Below are 16,475 nucleotides of genomic sequence, written 5' to 3'. Positions count from 1 at the left end.
ACCAGACTGCACTGGGCAAATTTTCTGTGTCACTGCCACCATAACCTTGTTAGGAATATAGGAAGCTGCCATATACTGAGTCAGACCATTGGTCTATCTAGCTCAATATTGTCTTCACAGACTGGCAGAGGCTTCTCCAAGGTTGCAGGCAGGAATCTCTCTTTCAGCCCTGTCTTGGAGATGCCAGGGAGGGAACTTGGAACCTTCTGCTCTTCCCAGAGCGGCTCCATCCCCTGAGGGGAATCTCTTACAGTGCTCACACTTCTAGTCTCCCATTCATATGCAACCAGGGTGGACCCTGCTTAGCTAAGGGGAAAAGTCATGCTTGCTACCACAAGACCAGCTCTCCTCTCCAAGTTGAGCCCATTACAGAGTACATAGGAAGCTGCCATCTACTGAATCAGACCCTTGGTCCATCTAGCTCAGTATTGTCTACACAGACTGGCAGCGGCTTATCCAAGGCTGCAGGCAGGAGTCTCTCTCAGCCCTATCCTGGAGATGTTGCCAGGGAGGGAACTTGAGACCTAGATGCTCTTCCCAGAACAGGTTCCATCCCCTGAGGGGAATATCTTATAGCGGTCACACTTCTAGTCTCCCATTCATATGCAACCAGGGCAGACCCTGCTTAGCTAAGGGGACAAGTCATGCTTGCTACCACCAGACCAGCTCTCCTCTCCCTCTCCTCTCCTGTTGTCCTCCTGGTGGTGAGAACACCCCCCTCCCTCACCCTTGTCCAGCTGCTGTAACTAGTGCTGTACAGAGGTGCTCTTACCCCTGTACTTCGGGGCCGAAGTCCAGGGCCTCCACACCCCCTGGGGCCCCCCAAATTATCTTTAGTCTGTCCTGGGTGATGTGGTTTGTGCCCTCAAGAACCTATATGTTAAAAAATTGTGCTTAACTTGTAGCGGAGTGTGTGTGTGTGTCTCCAAACGCTTTTAGGTCCAGGCTCCAAAATTACCTAGGTGCACCTCTGGTGCTGTACAACATCATTCATATGGCCTGATGTTGATCAGATCATTCACTAAAACGTCTTTGCTGACTTTCTAAGAGACTTTCTATTTTAACAGGATTTGGGATAGTAATTTGAAATGTTTCGCACCCCCCACTTGCTGTATGTATTGTAGTTATAAATTGATTTGAAATACTTCTTTTAAAAATGGTTTTGTTCCGGGTTTGTCGTTGCTTAGTGGTGTTTTATTCCTATAGGCTTTCTTGTGGGCCTATTCATGTGGAAGAGACCTTGGTAATAAGTAAATACCAATTTACAGTATGCATTTAATGCATGCACACAGCTGTATCGCAGTTGGTTTTTGAGAACTGGATTAGTGCTCTAGGGATCAGCAAAAATGGTCAGCACTTTCATGCCACATCATTCATGTTTAGCTAAAAGCATTTTTTTGTGCTGAAGCAGGAGTACAATAGCCCAGCAACACACCTAGCAGTAAACTCCAAGGAAGGTTAGAATGAATGCAGTTGCCCAGGATCACAGCTAGTTCCAAAGCATGCCAACTTGCTTTTTATGGTTAGTATCCATTTTTGCTACCTTACCCATCCCTGATATCCCTCTTTCTTGCCTCTCCTAAGGAATCCTGGAGTTTTTCCATCACCAGCTGAAGGACATAATTGAGTATGCAGAACTAAAGACTGATGTGTTCCAGAGTTTGAGGGAAGTGGGTAATGCCATTCTTTTCTGCCTTCTCATAGAGCAGGCCCTGGTGAGTGAACATGAATTCTTTTGAACTGGCAAGCAGAAACGTATTTTAAATAAATAAGCAACAAAATATCTTGGTTCAATAGGGTGTTAATATAATGAGTACCACTGAAATGTGTGATGGAAAGGATTCAACCTGAGCTGTAAAGCCGTGTGAAGAACATAGTTTAGATGGTAACTCACTGAAATCAGAATAAAAACAGCTGTACATTGGAATTGTTTTAATTTAAAAGTAATGTGGATTATGGGTTGGTTCCAAACCAGGTTTGGAAGGAATCACAGCAGTTCATCATGAGGTTTGCTTGAGGACTGAGATGTATTACATACTATATATGGACAGTGTGGAGTTCCTGTAGTGCATGGAGATTTGAGGCTCATTTGCATGCTAGGTTTGATGTAGGATGGATATGCATCCTGTGTGGAGCTGGTCCCAGCAGCCCACGTGTGCCCATGACTTCATCCCTTGCTGTCCCTTCCTTGTCCCTACCCACTTCACTCCAAGTGTGGCAGCAACAGCAGGATCAATGCAGATTGTGTACTGTGCATGACATTGGCATTTGAACCTGCAAAAGCAGTTCCTGGTTTTTCAAGGTACCCACTCTATCCTACTCCCTATACATCTGGTTTAGCAAACAGGCTGAAATCTAATAGTGTGGGAAGCTGCTGTTTGGATATCTCTTTAGTGTTCACTCTGGTCCTCTGGTACTTCCCACCTTTCATTAAGATGAAAGGTATGTTTGCCTAGGATACTAAAGCTTTCATCATTCTTGGAGTAGTGCCTTCTCCCATTGTCGGTTCTTCTGATCTGCGTAATGTCAAACCTGTGCTTGAATGTGCACATCACCATTTTTCCTCTTACTGAAAGCTTAATGCACTTAACCACTTCTCATAATAATGATAAATCATTACAAGTTTAGAGAGCTAATACGATGTTGCCATAGGAACAGGATGCCAATGGCAGCATGGAGGTAAGAACAGCTACATCTGTACAGAAGAAACAAGCAGATAATCCTGTGGTATTCTGGAAAGGATAATAAGCAAAACTCATATTGATTATATGTGTAGAAAGGTTATCTAATTTTTTTGTCAGTTCTAAGTTCTTCAGTGAGAGTTTTGATTCTGCATGCTAAATGATAAATTTCTTTGGACTTTCTGAAGATCATAAAATATGCAATACAAACAAATTTAGTTACTGAATATTATTGTGCTGTGGATTGATTCACTGATTCCACCCCCACCCCCCTTCTATTTCTCTTCTGCTTGAGACTGGAGAACATTTTAACAGAAACTTATTTTTCCTTCTTAACTTCACTGCTTCAAAACAACAAATATTCTCAATCAGAATTTTAGAGCTCTAGTTTTTACCAGTAAAGGTTACCTAAAACCTACTCCTGGCGGGTTGGTCTTTTGACAAAGACCTTTTGAATTCACGATTTCCTGAACATCATAACGTTTCTCAAAATTTTAATATGCTTTTAAAGACACGTGCCTAGTTTCCAAGGACAAACTAATTTGTTAGTTTACTAATCTATTAACTTAATCAGATGCACACATCTGATTCTTACAGAATTGTCCTTTCAGTTGTCATGTGATAAAACACAAAATATGTGGTGTGCACAAGCAAGGCTTCGTCATTGCCCCATATGGAAGGGGAAAGTGCCTCACTAGCTCATAGAGGGCCTCTTGTCATAGCTAGCAACAAAAGCCTCCCCTCTGTGTTGGACATTCTAGGTATGAGATGAGATTGAGCATAATTCCCAAAATATTAGAACACCTTTCTTATAATAAAGTAGGAAGCAGTTTCACCTCATGATACAATTCACTACTTATAAATATCCAAGGAGGCTAAAATGAGTAATCTAGCACCCAACCTTTGAGCTATTCATTAATTTACTTTTTGTAAATATTGATGTTTGGATCAGGGACTGTGCATATATATTTGACACAATAAGGCATGGCTGGAGATTGGAGAATTGATCACAGTGTTCCAAATGTGTCCTAGCACAGAGGTACATTGATCCCTCCTCCTTTTGCAGTGTTTTGCCTCTTTGCATGCAGCCTGCAACCATCGTGGTTTACTTTGTTGCTGTACCGCCCTGTAAACTCATGCAGAATTTGCTGCCAACCATTACTCAAGTCTCCTCCAGCATTATTGCTTCCCAGGTCTCGCCTCTTTGTGTGTCTGCAGTTTGGATTAACTTTGGATATTTGTATGTGTTTTCAAGTTGCTTATCATCCTGTGGTTCCTCTTTAGGCCTCTTCCAACCCAGTCCTAAGCATGGTTGCTTGGAGGTACCTCCCCCTAAGATTAATAGGGCTTATTCCCAAAAAAGTATGCTTAGGATTGAATTTGTGAAACTAATTTCTCTCTCCTCATTGACAGTTGTAGGTCTTCCTTTCTATTAGCATCAAAGAGTAATTTCTTTGCTAGAGTGACATAAACCAAACAGGTATACAGTATTTTGTAAGATTTTTCATTCATACATATATGCCTTACAGCCACAAAGCTATAGAATCTCTCCCAAGAACCTAAACATGATTCTGTTGTGAGCTAGAAACACTTGTAGTGAAGTTGACAGATTGTCCTTGACACCAGTGAGGCTTGCTTCTAAGTAAGTGTATTTAGAAATGTGGTGCCAGACAGATATTTACAATCCTTTTGTTGTCCATATACCATCGAGTGAACCACAAGCCAGCTATATGTGGCCTGCTGAGCCTTTTTTAAAAAAACAAACAAACCTTGGAAGGATATCTAAACTTATTTTAGGTTTAACCTGTAAAGACACATCAGAATTTTCATCCACTGTAAGTGACAAACCATCATATATGTCTGTACCAGCTTTTTTCCTCAGGAAAAGATCAGAAACATAAACACAACTGCTCTGCTTCTTGTTGCTGATTAGGATTCCTCTTTTGCATTTTGCACTGGGGATATCTGAATGCTTTGTCCAGATATGTGAGGGACATTGGGTGCATTTAAGTTTATCATTCCAAGCAGCAAGCAGGAGCATCCTATATAGTCAAGTAGTCACCTCAGCCTGCCATTTAAAAATAAATAAATAAATCTGCACATTAGTCTCTTGTCCTTCATTATTCCCGCACTGATTATTCCACACTTAGTGCATATGAACTGCAAAAGTGCAACAATTTGCATAGCAATTGCCAGAAGCTCAACTCTGGGCAAAGTGAAACAAAATTAAGTGATAGACTCCAGACCTGGTGAATTCAGGAGCCCTGAGACCTCCTGGAGAGAAGGACCTGGCTCAGGGTCAGAATGTGAGTAGTCACTATCTGGAAGCCAACTCACCATATTGTAACCAGCAGTCCAGGAGCCAGGTTACAATATTGTGGTGGCATGTACACCTTGGTAAGTTTACGTGTGATGACCATGTGTAAATGGTTATCTGCAACGAGCCAGCTTTTGCTGGTAGAGACACTCCCATATTCCTTTGCAGTACAAGATATCAGAGTAGAAGGAGCTTATGTTAATAGTGAGCAGCACTTGCATGGATTCAAGTGTCCACCCCTCCACAACAGGGTGTGAACAGCCAATTGGACAAGTTTTCCAGCTCTGCCTTAGATTCTGTAATTGGATGAGGTAAAGAGCCACTACAGAGCTCCAGATTTTATAGAAAACAAATTACCTTGAAACTTACTTTAGATTCAAAAGGCATTTTCTTCCATTTCTGTTATCCCTGAGATTATATTTGAATAATCTCCTCAGGACAGATGGAGATCCCCATACTCTCTTCCCAAGCCTTCAGACAGCTGAACAACCAGTCCCTAGGGAATTTTTAACACCTTTTATCTTTCTTCCTCCTGCCTCAGTCCCAGGAAGAAGTGTGTGATTTGCTGCATGCTGCTCCCTTCCAAAATATTTTGCCCAGGGTCTACATCAAAGGTAAGGAGTGAAGAGGTGAAAAGATAACCAGTCATTATTCCCAGAGATGTGTAACGCCTATGAAGTTGCAGATATATATTCTCAGTTGATAAGTTCCAGAGAAGCTTGTTTAGAATCTTAGGGCCAGTCTGCATTCATTGACTTCAGTTTACCTGTGGGCCCCACTGAGCAATCCACATGGAAAGAAAATTTCACAACCTTCTCGGCAAAAGCAAGATGCTTGCTTTTCAGCCAAGATCCATTTGCGAGTGTGCTAGTGTCACGGCTGTAGTCACACTCCCTTCTTCACAATGCCTTACTCTGTTTTTGTTCTGTCACATCTGTCCCAGAATTGGATAATGGTTGGGAGGTGACTCTGAAATGCTAGACTTTTTTTTTTTTGCTTTCTCATTTCACTGTTTGCTGCTCGCTTAACAGAAGGAGAACGCTTGGAGGTACGCATGAAGCGTCTCGAAGCCAAATATGCCCCACTTCACCTGGTTCCCTTAATAGAGAGACTGGGAACACCTCAGGTAAGGAAGAGATTGAAACCCACATTGAGTGGGTGACCCCAAATTTCCTTTCAGCGCCCGCCCTGCCCCTTATTGCCTCTGAGCTCAAGGAAGTCTTTCCAGTTGTTGCCTGGGTTTCAATCCTGCATTGTGTAGTTTATCCGTAGATATTCCACCGTGACCAAGCAAAGTCAGATTGTCCTTAGTGGGGCTTTGTGTGTTGTATGTGCAATAGTGATTCCTGACATCACTCAGTAGCTAACCCAAGCAAGATCAGAGGGAATCAGTTGTCCTGATATCCAAGTATGTGATCTGCATTTTTACCCAAAGAAGTTGAGCTATGGCACTTGTTCACATTTACAGGCTTTCCCTTTCGTATCTACCTCATTTCAAAGCTGCCACATAATCGCAAATGTGGCAGCTGCAAGAAAGATCCTCTCGTTTATTTCAGTGATCCCATGGAATAAGACCCAGGCTACCCATTACAGCACCTAGTAGTAAATTTTCCACCCAAACGTAACGCATAGCAGGATCATCACATTATGGGTTCTTCAGACTCCTAAGATAATGTATAACCCAGGTCTAAGATATGTCAGAGTGTGTACTTATTCCTTTTGTATGTTAGGCCTGAGTGCCTTCTTTCATGACAGCAAACCTGGATTTGCTGTTGAATGCACACTCAAAAAAGAGCTGTGGCCAGTCGTAGTTCTCTGACGAGATACCTTTTATGATACACAAATTTCCAAATGCATGTTCATATCACTCATGTATAACATTTGTAGTTGTATGCTTAAAATAGCATACATTTACATGTTAAAAATGGTGTGTTGACCTGAGTGATAACCAGATCAAAGGACAGAAAGGATTTCCCCCAAAGCCAAATTGGTAGAGGTATGCTTTTCCTTTGCAGCCTGTGGCTTGGCTCACTTGCATAAGTCATCTCAAGCTATTTGCTATGCAAGACCCTTTGAACAGCACATCTGCTCTCTGCTTGTGGTCTGAATGTTGGATGAACAGTCTTGCCTTGCAGCAGACAGCTGGACTACATGGTCTTTTAGTTCTTGACAACTCTGTGATTTCTAAACCAGTGTAGTGGTGGCATACAATACATCATTCAAAAGACAGAATGCCAGTGTAGAAGTGATAGTGTGTCTGTCTAGAGAGTCAGCCCCTGTAATTGACATCATTATCATAATTGACATCATTCCAGGTATTGCCCCTTCTCACAAGAGAAAGCATTCATGAAATTTCATAGAAAGGGATAATGATGAATAGGACTGCAGTTTTGCAGCCATTTACATGCACTTGATTTCCGAGAAATTAAGACCTGTTCCACATGAGCAGCATAGTGGTGTGGTGGAATGTGGTACCACTTAAGATAACAGGTTGGGGGCAATGCTTGCTCCTGAACATAAAAACATTGGAAATATCCATAGAAAAGTAACAGAGCAGGGAGAAAGAGCCTAGCCCTACTCATTGTCAGTTGTGTAGGGTTTTGCCTGCAAAGAGGCTTTACCCATGAGGAGCAGTAAACAATGGTAATTCCTACCTGCAGGAACAGGAGGTCTGCTATGCGACAGGGCTTGTGCGCCTGTTGCTTGGTCCTGGTATCCAAAGCACTACCAGCTGAGCAGTGGACAAACCAATACCTTATTACTATCACTATTATATATCGTTTTTCAACAAAGTTATATAGAAAAATAATCAATCAATAAGATGATTTCCTGTCTCCAAACGGCTCACCATCTAAAAAGAAACACAAGGTAGATGCTAGCAATAGCCATTGGAGGGATGTTGTGCCGGGGTTGGATAGGGCTAGTTGATTTCACTCCTCCTCCTGCTAAATACAATGGAATCGCCACTTTAAAAGGTGCCTCTTTGCTCAGTCCTTATCCCTGTTCCTGAGCATGGACAAGAGACAAGCAGGGAGCTTGCTTGGTCACTGCTTGGCTGTGGCATTTGGCGCCTAGCAACAGCCCCCAAACTAGCACCCAGCCTCAGCATGCCTGCAGGAATGGGAGGCATGTAAGGACAGGGTGTCAGGTAGGCTGCTGCTTGGCTGTGGCACTCTGGAACATCACCACTGAGCAATACACAAGCCAGCAAGACAGACAGACAGACAGACACACACACACACACACACACACACCAGCACCTCCTGTGTCCAATCTTAAGTAAGACTAGGAGGTAAGGGAGGAGTCTAGGAGCTGGAGAAGTGGTGGTCACCTCATAACTGTTAGGATTATCTGGCTGGCTTCTGCTCCAGTGCTGGAAGGAGCATTCTGCTCCAATGCTGCTCCTTGTGCTCGCCAGCTGGGGGTGCCACAGTCCCTATGACAAGCATGGCAAGCAAAATCATGGGAGCCTGCTACCACCTCATTCCACTGCTCATGTAGATTGGGCCTAAGAAGCGCACATAACTGAGGTGCAGATAGCAGCCGAAGGATTTACTTTCAAAGAGCATGTTTTTTTCCAAACATGTTTTTTCTAGGCAGGCTTGGAATGCACATGCATACCTTTTGTTTAAGTATCATTTGTAAGTGCTTTACTGAAAAGATATTTTGCTTGACTGGGGTCTTAATTTTTTTTTTAAAGTATTTGGTATTAAAGCCTACACTGGATTCTGAAATTGGATTTACATATATAAACAAAATATCACTTTCACAAAATGAAATTTTGGTTACACTGATGGAACCTAAATGCCTTTACTTGGAAGAAGCCCTACTCGGTTCAGTGGGAGTTACTTCCAGATGAGTGCAGTTAGGATTGTTGCCAGAGTCTCAAAAAATAAAATCACTTACTTAGTTACTCAGCAGTTTCTTATAAATGGTGCAGTGTAGGAAAGAAATATAAGAATCATATAGGAGCAAAAAAATTAACTTTCAGTTTTCCTACCAAATAATTTTAATGATCTAATATCATTTTCAGTTTTATTGTTGGAGGGACAATATAAGGCAAGGGGGCTCAAAGTTCAGGAGAAGATCCTGATATGATTATTTAAAGGTGATTCTTTCATCAAGTTCCTATCAAGACTGTTGTGATAATATTCATCTATGCGCTTGTGTGTTTTTGTGTATGTAATGCTTAGCTATCTGTTTGTCTAACAATTTCTCCATATTCCTGAGCCTGTTATTTGTAATAAAATCTGTTGATCTCTAATCTGTTTTCTTTATCAAGATCTTAGACAATAGAGAGACAACCCAGAAAAATTAAAGCATTTTCGGTGCTCCCATTCATTTCAGTGGGAGACATTTAAGCATGTGCTTAACTCTCCAATTGAAGCCAGTGAGACAAGAATACTTAACTTGGAATCAAACTAGACATGATGTAGGAGAGCTATAATCAGTAGCTCCTGCAGTTTAAAAAAAAAACCTTATTAGCAGCCCCACACATCTATTTTGAAGACTAGTGAGCTAGGATGGGTGGGTGAGTTAACCATGCTGGTTCTCAGATCTAAATCCCTCCCCAACCCCAAAGCTACTATTAGTGCTGCAAGGGAAAATACAATGGGATGTAATAACTGTGTGTTCCTCCCTGCAGAGCTAATAGAAACTCTCCTGCTTCCCAAGCAACATTTCCTTGATCTTCAAAGCACCTGTGCAGGGCTGCAAATTAGTTTTTAAAAAGAAGAGCAGGTTATCCTGAACACAGATTTTCCTCAGCATGTCTAGATTGGCTTTTTAGACCAGATCATTGTTCACCTGCAATTTATTGTATCCTATTTATTACATTTATCCCTTGCTCTTCCTTTGAAATGTAATGTGTGAGGTGGCACTCCACTCAGAGGTCCATATTTTGTTCAATTCTCTCCTTGCAGTGTGTGTGTGTGTGTGTGTGTGTGTGTGTGTGTGTGTGTGTGTGTGTGGACTCCGCAGTCTGTGCCTCCAGATCGAGCGCTTTCCTCACATGTTATCTGCACAAGGGTCTCCCATTTATTCACCAGGAAGAAACTGGTTCACACTGAACCAGCCCAAAGCGAGAGATGCACATACATGCTTTCTCTTGTCCATAGGCACATGAGTCTTGGAGCTTGTTGCGCTGAATCAATTTACTCCGGATTAATAGGAGGATAATAATAGTTGTAATGGGCCAATTGTTGAAATTTGGAGGGGACATTATCTTTCTAGGTAGTTGGCCTATTGAAGCAATGTCTCACCAGTGGTTTTCATGGTAGGGCAGACATATGTGTGAGGGACAGATGCACCCCTAAACACTTGGGCATTTACACAATGGGAAGCCATGACTGATTACAACTCCCTGCAACATGTCCATAGAGTATATTTACATTTTACAAGTTTTCTGTGGGAAACCCCAGTGGCACCTGCAGTGATGTGCACATCATTGGCAATGGGAAGCAACATGATTGTAAAGCTTCTATCGCTTATTGTTAAGGTTACGCACTAGAAAACCGCCCTGAGCCTTTCTGGAAGGGTGGTATAAAAATTGAATAAATAAAAAATAAAATAATTCTATCGCTTATCGCTAAGGTTACGCACTAGAAAACTGCCCTGAGCCTTTCTGCAAGGGCGGTATAAAAATTGAATAAATAAAAAATAAAACAAAAGAGGCCATCCTGCAAAAACAGACTTTAGTTGCATTGGCTGACATCCTAACAATGTGCTTGTGCAAGCAAAGGAAGCATGTGTGCAGCACTAGCATCTAGGTTTGCATAGCCCCCACAGACCGACTTCCAGGTCACACAGAGAACTTCTGAGAGAAGGGGGGAGTCAATGAGCACCTATGTCAGTGAGCACCCCTATGTGAACACCTGTCCTTCAGAAACCTGGGTTCTAGCACTGAGCATGTTCTGTCTTTTTTGTACAGGATGTCAGCCATTAATTTTAGTCAATATTGCAACTTCCCAAACCTTCCATCTCTCAAGTTTCTGTTTAGTAATCTGATTTCCTTCCCTCTGTATTTTATCTCAGCTAAATACTAATTCTCATTTCTCCATCAGAATGTCCTTGTAACTACTGTATACCTCAAATAACAATGATAGAATTCTTAATCTCTGCTGAAAGAGAGATTTGGTTCCAGTAAAGCCAGGTTAGGTCCTTGAAACCTTCTAGAAAGTTTTGGAATATGCAAACACTAGACACTGGTAGTGCCTTTGTTTTAAGTAATGAGGGAAAGTATGCAGCAGAAAAGAAGAGTCACATTTCTGGGTATGATTTTTCAGATGAAAAGAAATACGGTGATATGTAATTTATGTGCAGCAAAATAAAACAGGATTGGCTTTCATATCCATTCACTTCAGGACAGGCTTTCCACATTAACCAGAAGGGAAGGCCTTGTTTTAAGGAATGACACTCCATAATCCAGGTGGACTCTTGTTACTTATGTGGGACTCGACTGTAGGCAGAGGCTTCCTATTGACTTAAATGCTGAGGAGAACATTGTGAACAAATCCCCACTGCATATGTACAAAGCTGCCCTCAACAATAAATGGGAAAGTCCTTGCTCACGTGGGAGGTCTGTATTTTATTTATTCATTTAAAATATTTTTAGGCTATTCTTCAGAGAAACCTCAGGGCGGCATACATTCAAGATTAAAACAATAAATACAATATATAACAGAATAAAACAGATAGCAAAAATAAGCTGTAGCACAGTCACTACAAATGCATTTATCATTTTGATGATAAAAAATTGATACATAAAAACACATCAATCAGTGGATATTATAACCAGTTTAAATTACATTGTTGTGGCAAATGAAAACCTCTTTGCCAGATGCCAGAAAGAAAAATGGTTGGTGTAAACACTCCTTCGGAAAGGATTCCAGAATTGGGGAAGTTGGGACTTACACTGTGAAAACCACCAAAGTGTCTTCTTTGGGGTGGAGATGACGGGGCAGTAAGGAGAAAGAGCCACCTCATGTCTCTCTCGTGTGCCGATGCTGAAACAGTTTATTATTATTTGATTTGATTTGATTTGATTCCAAAATGGCTCAGGGCGGTTTACAGTTAAAACACACCACTAAAACAGTAAAGAGCTAAAACAAATTTAAAAACAATATAACTATTAACAATTTAAAAACATTTTAAAACAACAATTAAACAATTACAGAGATTAAAAACCCCACAATTTAGGAAGCTGAGAAAGCTTGGGTGAAAAGAAGGGTTTTCAGGTGTTTTTTGAAAATTGTCAGAGATGGGGAGGATCGCATCCCAGCAGGGAACGCATTCCACAATCTCGGGGCAGCGACCGAGAAGACCCGTCTCTGTGTCACCACCAAACGAGTTGGAGGTAACTGGAGACGGACCTCCTCAGATGACTTCAGTGGGCGGTGGGGCTCATAACGAAGAAGGCGCTCTCTTAGGTACCCAGGGCCTAAGCCGTTTAGGGCTTTGTGAGTTATAACTAGCACTTTGTTTTTTGTACGGAAACCTATTGGCAGCCAGAGTAACTCCATCAGTAAAGGAGTAACATGTTCTCTCCGAAATGACCCAGAGACCAACCTGGCTGCCGCGTTCTGAACCAACTGAAGTTTCCGGACTACGTACAAAAGCAGCCCCACGTAGAGCACATTACAAAAGTCAAGTCTGGAGATGTACCACAGTTTTGAGGTCATTGATCTCGAGAAACGGGCGCAGCTGGCGTATCAGCCGGAGCTGATAGAAAGCACCCATGGCCACCGCCTCAACCTGAGAAACCAGGGAGAGGTGTGAATCTAGAAGTACTCCCAGACTGTGAACCTGTTCCTTTTGGGGAAGTGTGACCCCATCTAGAACAGGTAGATCAAAATTGTCTCTAGAGTTCTGACCTCGCACAATAAGTACCTCCGTCTTATCTGGATTCAGCTTCAGTTTATTCTCCCTCATCCAGCCCATGACTGCTTCCAGACAGGCATTTAGGGAGGATATGCCAGCTCCTGAAGAAGTTGACATGGAGAAGTAGATCTAGGTGTCATCAGTGTACTGGTAACACCCAGCTCCAAATCGCCTGATGATCTCTCCCAGCGGTTTCATGTAGATGTTAAAAAGCATTGGAGAAAGTACAGCGCCTTGAGGGACACCATTCTTAATCTCAGATTTTGAAGAGCAACAGTCTCCAATCAACACCATCTGGAATCTATCCGAGAGGTAGGAGCGGAACCACTGTAAAACAGTGCCTCTCACCCCCAACACTCTCAGACATTCCAAAAGGATACTATGGTCGATAGTATCGAAAGCCGCCGAGAGATCCAAAAGGACCAACAGAGTCACACTTCCTCTGTCAAAGAGGAAAGCCAAAGAATAGCCTCTCTCTCCAGATAAATTCAGCCTTCAGAAGCTGAATGCCAACTTTGACATGCTTCCACTTTAGGAGTATTGCTCTCATGTGGACATCACTGAGAGTAAAATGAGACCACACAGTAATTCCATTATTGGGGCCTGAGAATTAGTTTTTTTTAATATGAGTAGCAGCCATGTGAAGCCCCAGTCTGGTCCAGAACTGCACCAGGAGCAGGAGGGTTAACGCTTTCTCTTTGCTGTGGTCCTGATCGGAATTGGAGGTCTCCATGACTTCCATTTGCCTCAGGAAGAAAGGTCTCACTAACACCAGGAGGCAGTGGGAGGGACAAACTACCATCTCCTTGTTATCCTGCATTTACTAGAACCCCTGACAGGATTCAATCAGTTCACCCATGGGAAGAAGAATTCCACCCACTTCTTTTGATTTGAAATTATCCACTCCCTTGTAAGTCTTTTTCTTGGTGGAGGTGCTTTGACAAGCTAGCTGTTTATTCATTCATTCATTCATTCATTCATTCATTCATTTATTTGTCATATTTTTGTACTGCCTGATATGTGCATCTCTAGGCAGTGTACAACTCCCAACATTAAAATCACAAGTTAAAATAAATAGAACACGATAAAACAATATAAAACAAATTATTAAAATTCTAATTAAAAGCTTGCAAGAACAGGAAAGTCTTGAGGGTCTTCCTGAAAACAAACAGAGGAGGAGATGCTCTTAGTTCAGCAGTTAGCATATTCCAAAGCCCTGGGGCAGCCACAGAGAAAGCCTGGTCCTGAGTCTCCACTAGACAAGCTGGTGGCAACCCCAACCGGACCTCTCCAGATCGTAAAGGTATCTTAAATAGCCTGGTCCCAAGCTGTTAAGGGCTTTATAGGTAATAACCAGCACTTTGTATTTCACCTGGAAACATATCAGCAACCAGTGCAGTTCTTTCAAAACTGGTGTAATATGCTCCCTATGTGTTGTCCCAGAAACCAATCTGGCTGCTTCATTCTGTACCAGTTGTAGTTTCTGGACTACATACAAAGGCAGCCCCACATAGAGAGCATTACAGTAGTCAAGTCTGGAGGTTACCAGCATATGTACCACTGTTTTAAGGTCATTCACCTCTAGAAATGGACGTAGCTGACGAATCAGCCAAAGCTGATAAAAAGTGTTCCTGGCCACCGCCTCAGCATGAAAAACCAGGGAGAGCTTTGGGTCCAGGAGCACTCCCAGGCTACATACCTGATCTTTCAGGGGGAGTGTAACCCCACCCAGAACAGGCAGATCTAAACCATCTCTGAGGTGCCAACCCCCCAGAGTCAGTACTTCCATCTTATTTGGATTCAGCTTCAGTTTTTTATCCCTCATCCAGCCCATTACTGCCTCCAAGCAGGCATTTAGGGAAGATATGCCATTTCCTGAGGAGGTTGACATGGAAAAGTAAATCTGCTTGTCATCAGCATATTGATAACACCCAGCACCAAATCTCCTGATGATCTCTCCCAGCAGTTTCATGTAGATGTTGAAGAGCATTGGAGACAGTATGGAGCCTTGTGGAACTCCATACTTCAGTTCTCATGTTGCAGAGCAACAGTCTCCAAGCAATACCATCTGGAATCTACCAGAGAGGTAGTAGTAGAACCACTGTAAAGCAGTGCCACCCAATCCCAACCCTCTCAGGCGATCCAGAAGGATATGATGGTCGATGGTATCGAAAGATGCAGAGAGATCCAAGAAGATCAGCAGAGTCACACTCCCTCTGTCGATAGCCAATTGGAAATTATCCATCAGACCGACCAAGGCAGTTTCAGCCCCATAGCCCACATGAAAGCCTGTTTGAAATGGGTCTAGATAATCTCCATCATCCAAAACTGCCTCGAGCTGAGTGGCCACCACCCGCTCAATCACCTTGCCCAACCATGGAAGGTTAGAAACAGGTCTGTAATTAGCCAACTCTGAGGGATCCAGTGTAGGTTTTTTCAAAAGTGGTCAGATGATATCCTCCTTAAGACAAGGAGTTATCCTGCCCTCCCTCAGAGTTTGTTAGGCAAGAAAGGATACATCTGATTATCCTAGACCATGAAGCTCTCCAGACAAGCAGGGTGGAGAGCCTAACTGCACTCTCCCCACAGACGAGTAGGGAGCTGTCCCTCTGTGGCCAGATCGGCTGCCCACACGATTACTGGCTCCGTGATGGAGGCGGTAGGGGCCGCGGGGATCGGGGGCTGCCCGGCCCCCAGAAGTCCCAGGATGCCCTATGCATTGTTTTAGCCTCCAGTCTTCTCATGAGTCACCATGGCGCAGAGCTGCACTGCAGCGTCTCATGATCGGGTAAACAGGGTTAGTGGAGAGCGTGGTCTGCTAACCTCGTTTAAGGGGAGGGGTATTTTTGGAGGCTTGCTGCCGGGAGCCACACGGCTCCTGTTGTAGCACACAACCAGGAGAAACTAGGCTAGGCTCCCTTGGCCCAATTTCTCCTGGTCGTGGGAATAGCCTCCATGTTTTTCATTTGCCCTGAACTGGCATATGGGAATGATGATTTAATGAGGTTTTTTAACAAAACTTTTAAAGAAAATTCTAAAGTAGCAGCCAAGTAGCAGTGTTAATATCTGAAGCTGAAATGTGTCTAATTTCACTTTAGGGTTTGTGTAAAAGGCAATTATTAGAAATTGAAATATAGATATAGAAATGGTCCTGTGTTCAAAAACTGTTTTGCAGGACTGTTTAACTTCATAGTTGTACAAAATTAATTTAAAATGTCATGTCCGTTAGCCTTGATGGAGTCTTTTGGCCTTGATCTAGTTACACTGTGGACCCCATTTGATTTTACAGCCATCTGCTGCCTGATCCTGTTCATAGTTCTCCAGAATAAGTCCCAGTGAGTTCAACAATATTTACTACTATATGTTGACTCTCAAGAAAGTGTGCATAGGATTTCAGCCTAAGAATCCTTTGATTCTTAAAAAATGTATACCCTGCCCTTCAACAAAATACTCTCAGGGCAGCTTCATTTCAGTAAAATATATTAAAAAAATAAAGCATACAAGATCACAGAAGATAAAACAGCAACAGCAGAAAACTTCAGCAATAAGGCCAGGCTTAAACTATTCAACAGATGTTTTAAAGCCCTGGGGAAATGGAA

At 42.6% G+C, this 16,475-nt stretch overlaps 1 protein-coding gene across 4 annotated transcripts in view; it reads left to right on the top strand.

Annotated features, from left to right (window-relative positions):
- The window catches only part of CYFIP2 (cytoplasmic FMR1 interacting protein 2), a 110,086-nt gene that overhangs the window by 81,475 nt on the left and 12,136 nt on the right, over positions 1-16,475 (top strand). For 3 of the 4 annotated variants that reach the window (XM_053293954.1, XM_053293952.1, XM_053293953.1), the window contains exons 26-28: positions 1,585-1,715; positions 5,540-5,612; positions 6,030-6,124. In XM_053293954.1, coding sequence (XP_053149929.1) covers positions 1,585-1,715; positions 5,540-5,612; positions 6,030-6,124 — 299 coding nt within the window. The remainder of the gene's footprint in view (positions 1-1,584; positions 1,716-5,539; positions 5,613-6,029; positions 6,125-16,475) is intronic. The other variant, XM_053293955.1, reaches the window with a different exon arrangement.

The sequence above is a fragment of the Hemicordylus capensis genome, chromosome 2 (assembly GCF_027244095.1).
Source record: "Hemicordylus capensis ecotype Gifberg chromosome 2, rHemCap1.1.pri, whole genome shotgun sequence".
In the NCBI taxonomy this organism is placed as follows: Eukaryota; Metazoa; Chordata; class Lepidosauria; order Squamata; family Cordylidae; genus Hemicordylus; species Hemicordylus capensis.
This window is presented reverse-complemented; position numbering and strand designations above follow the sequence as displayed.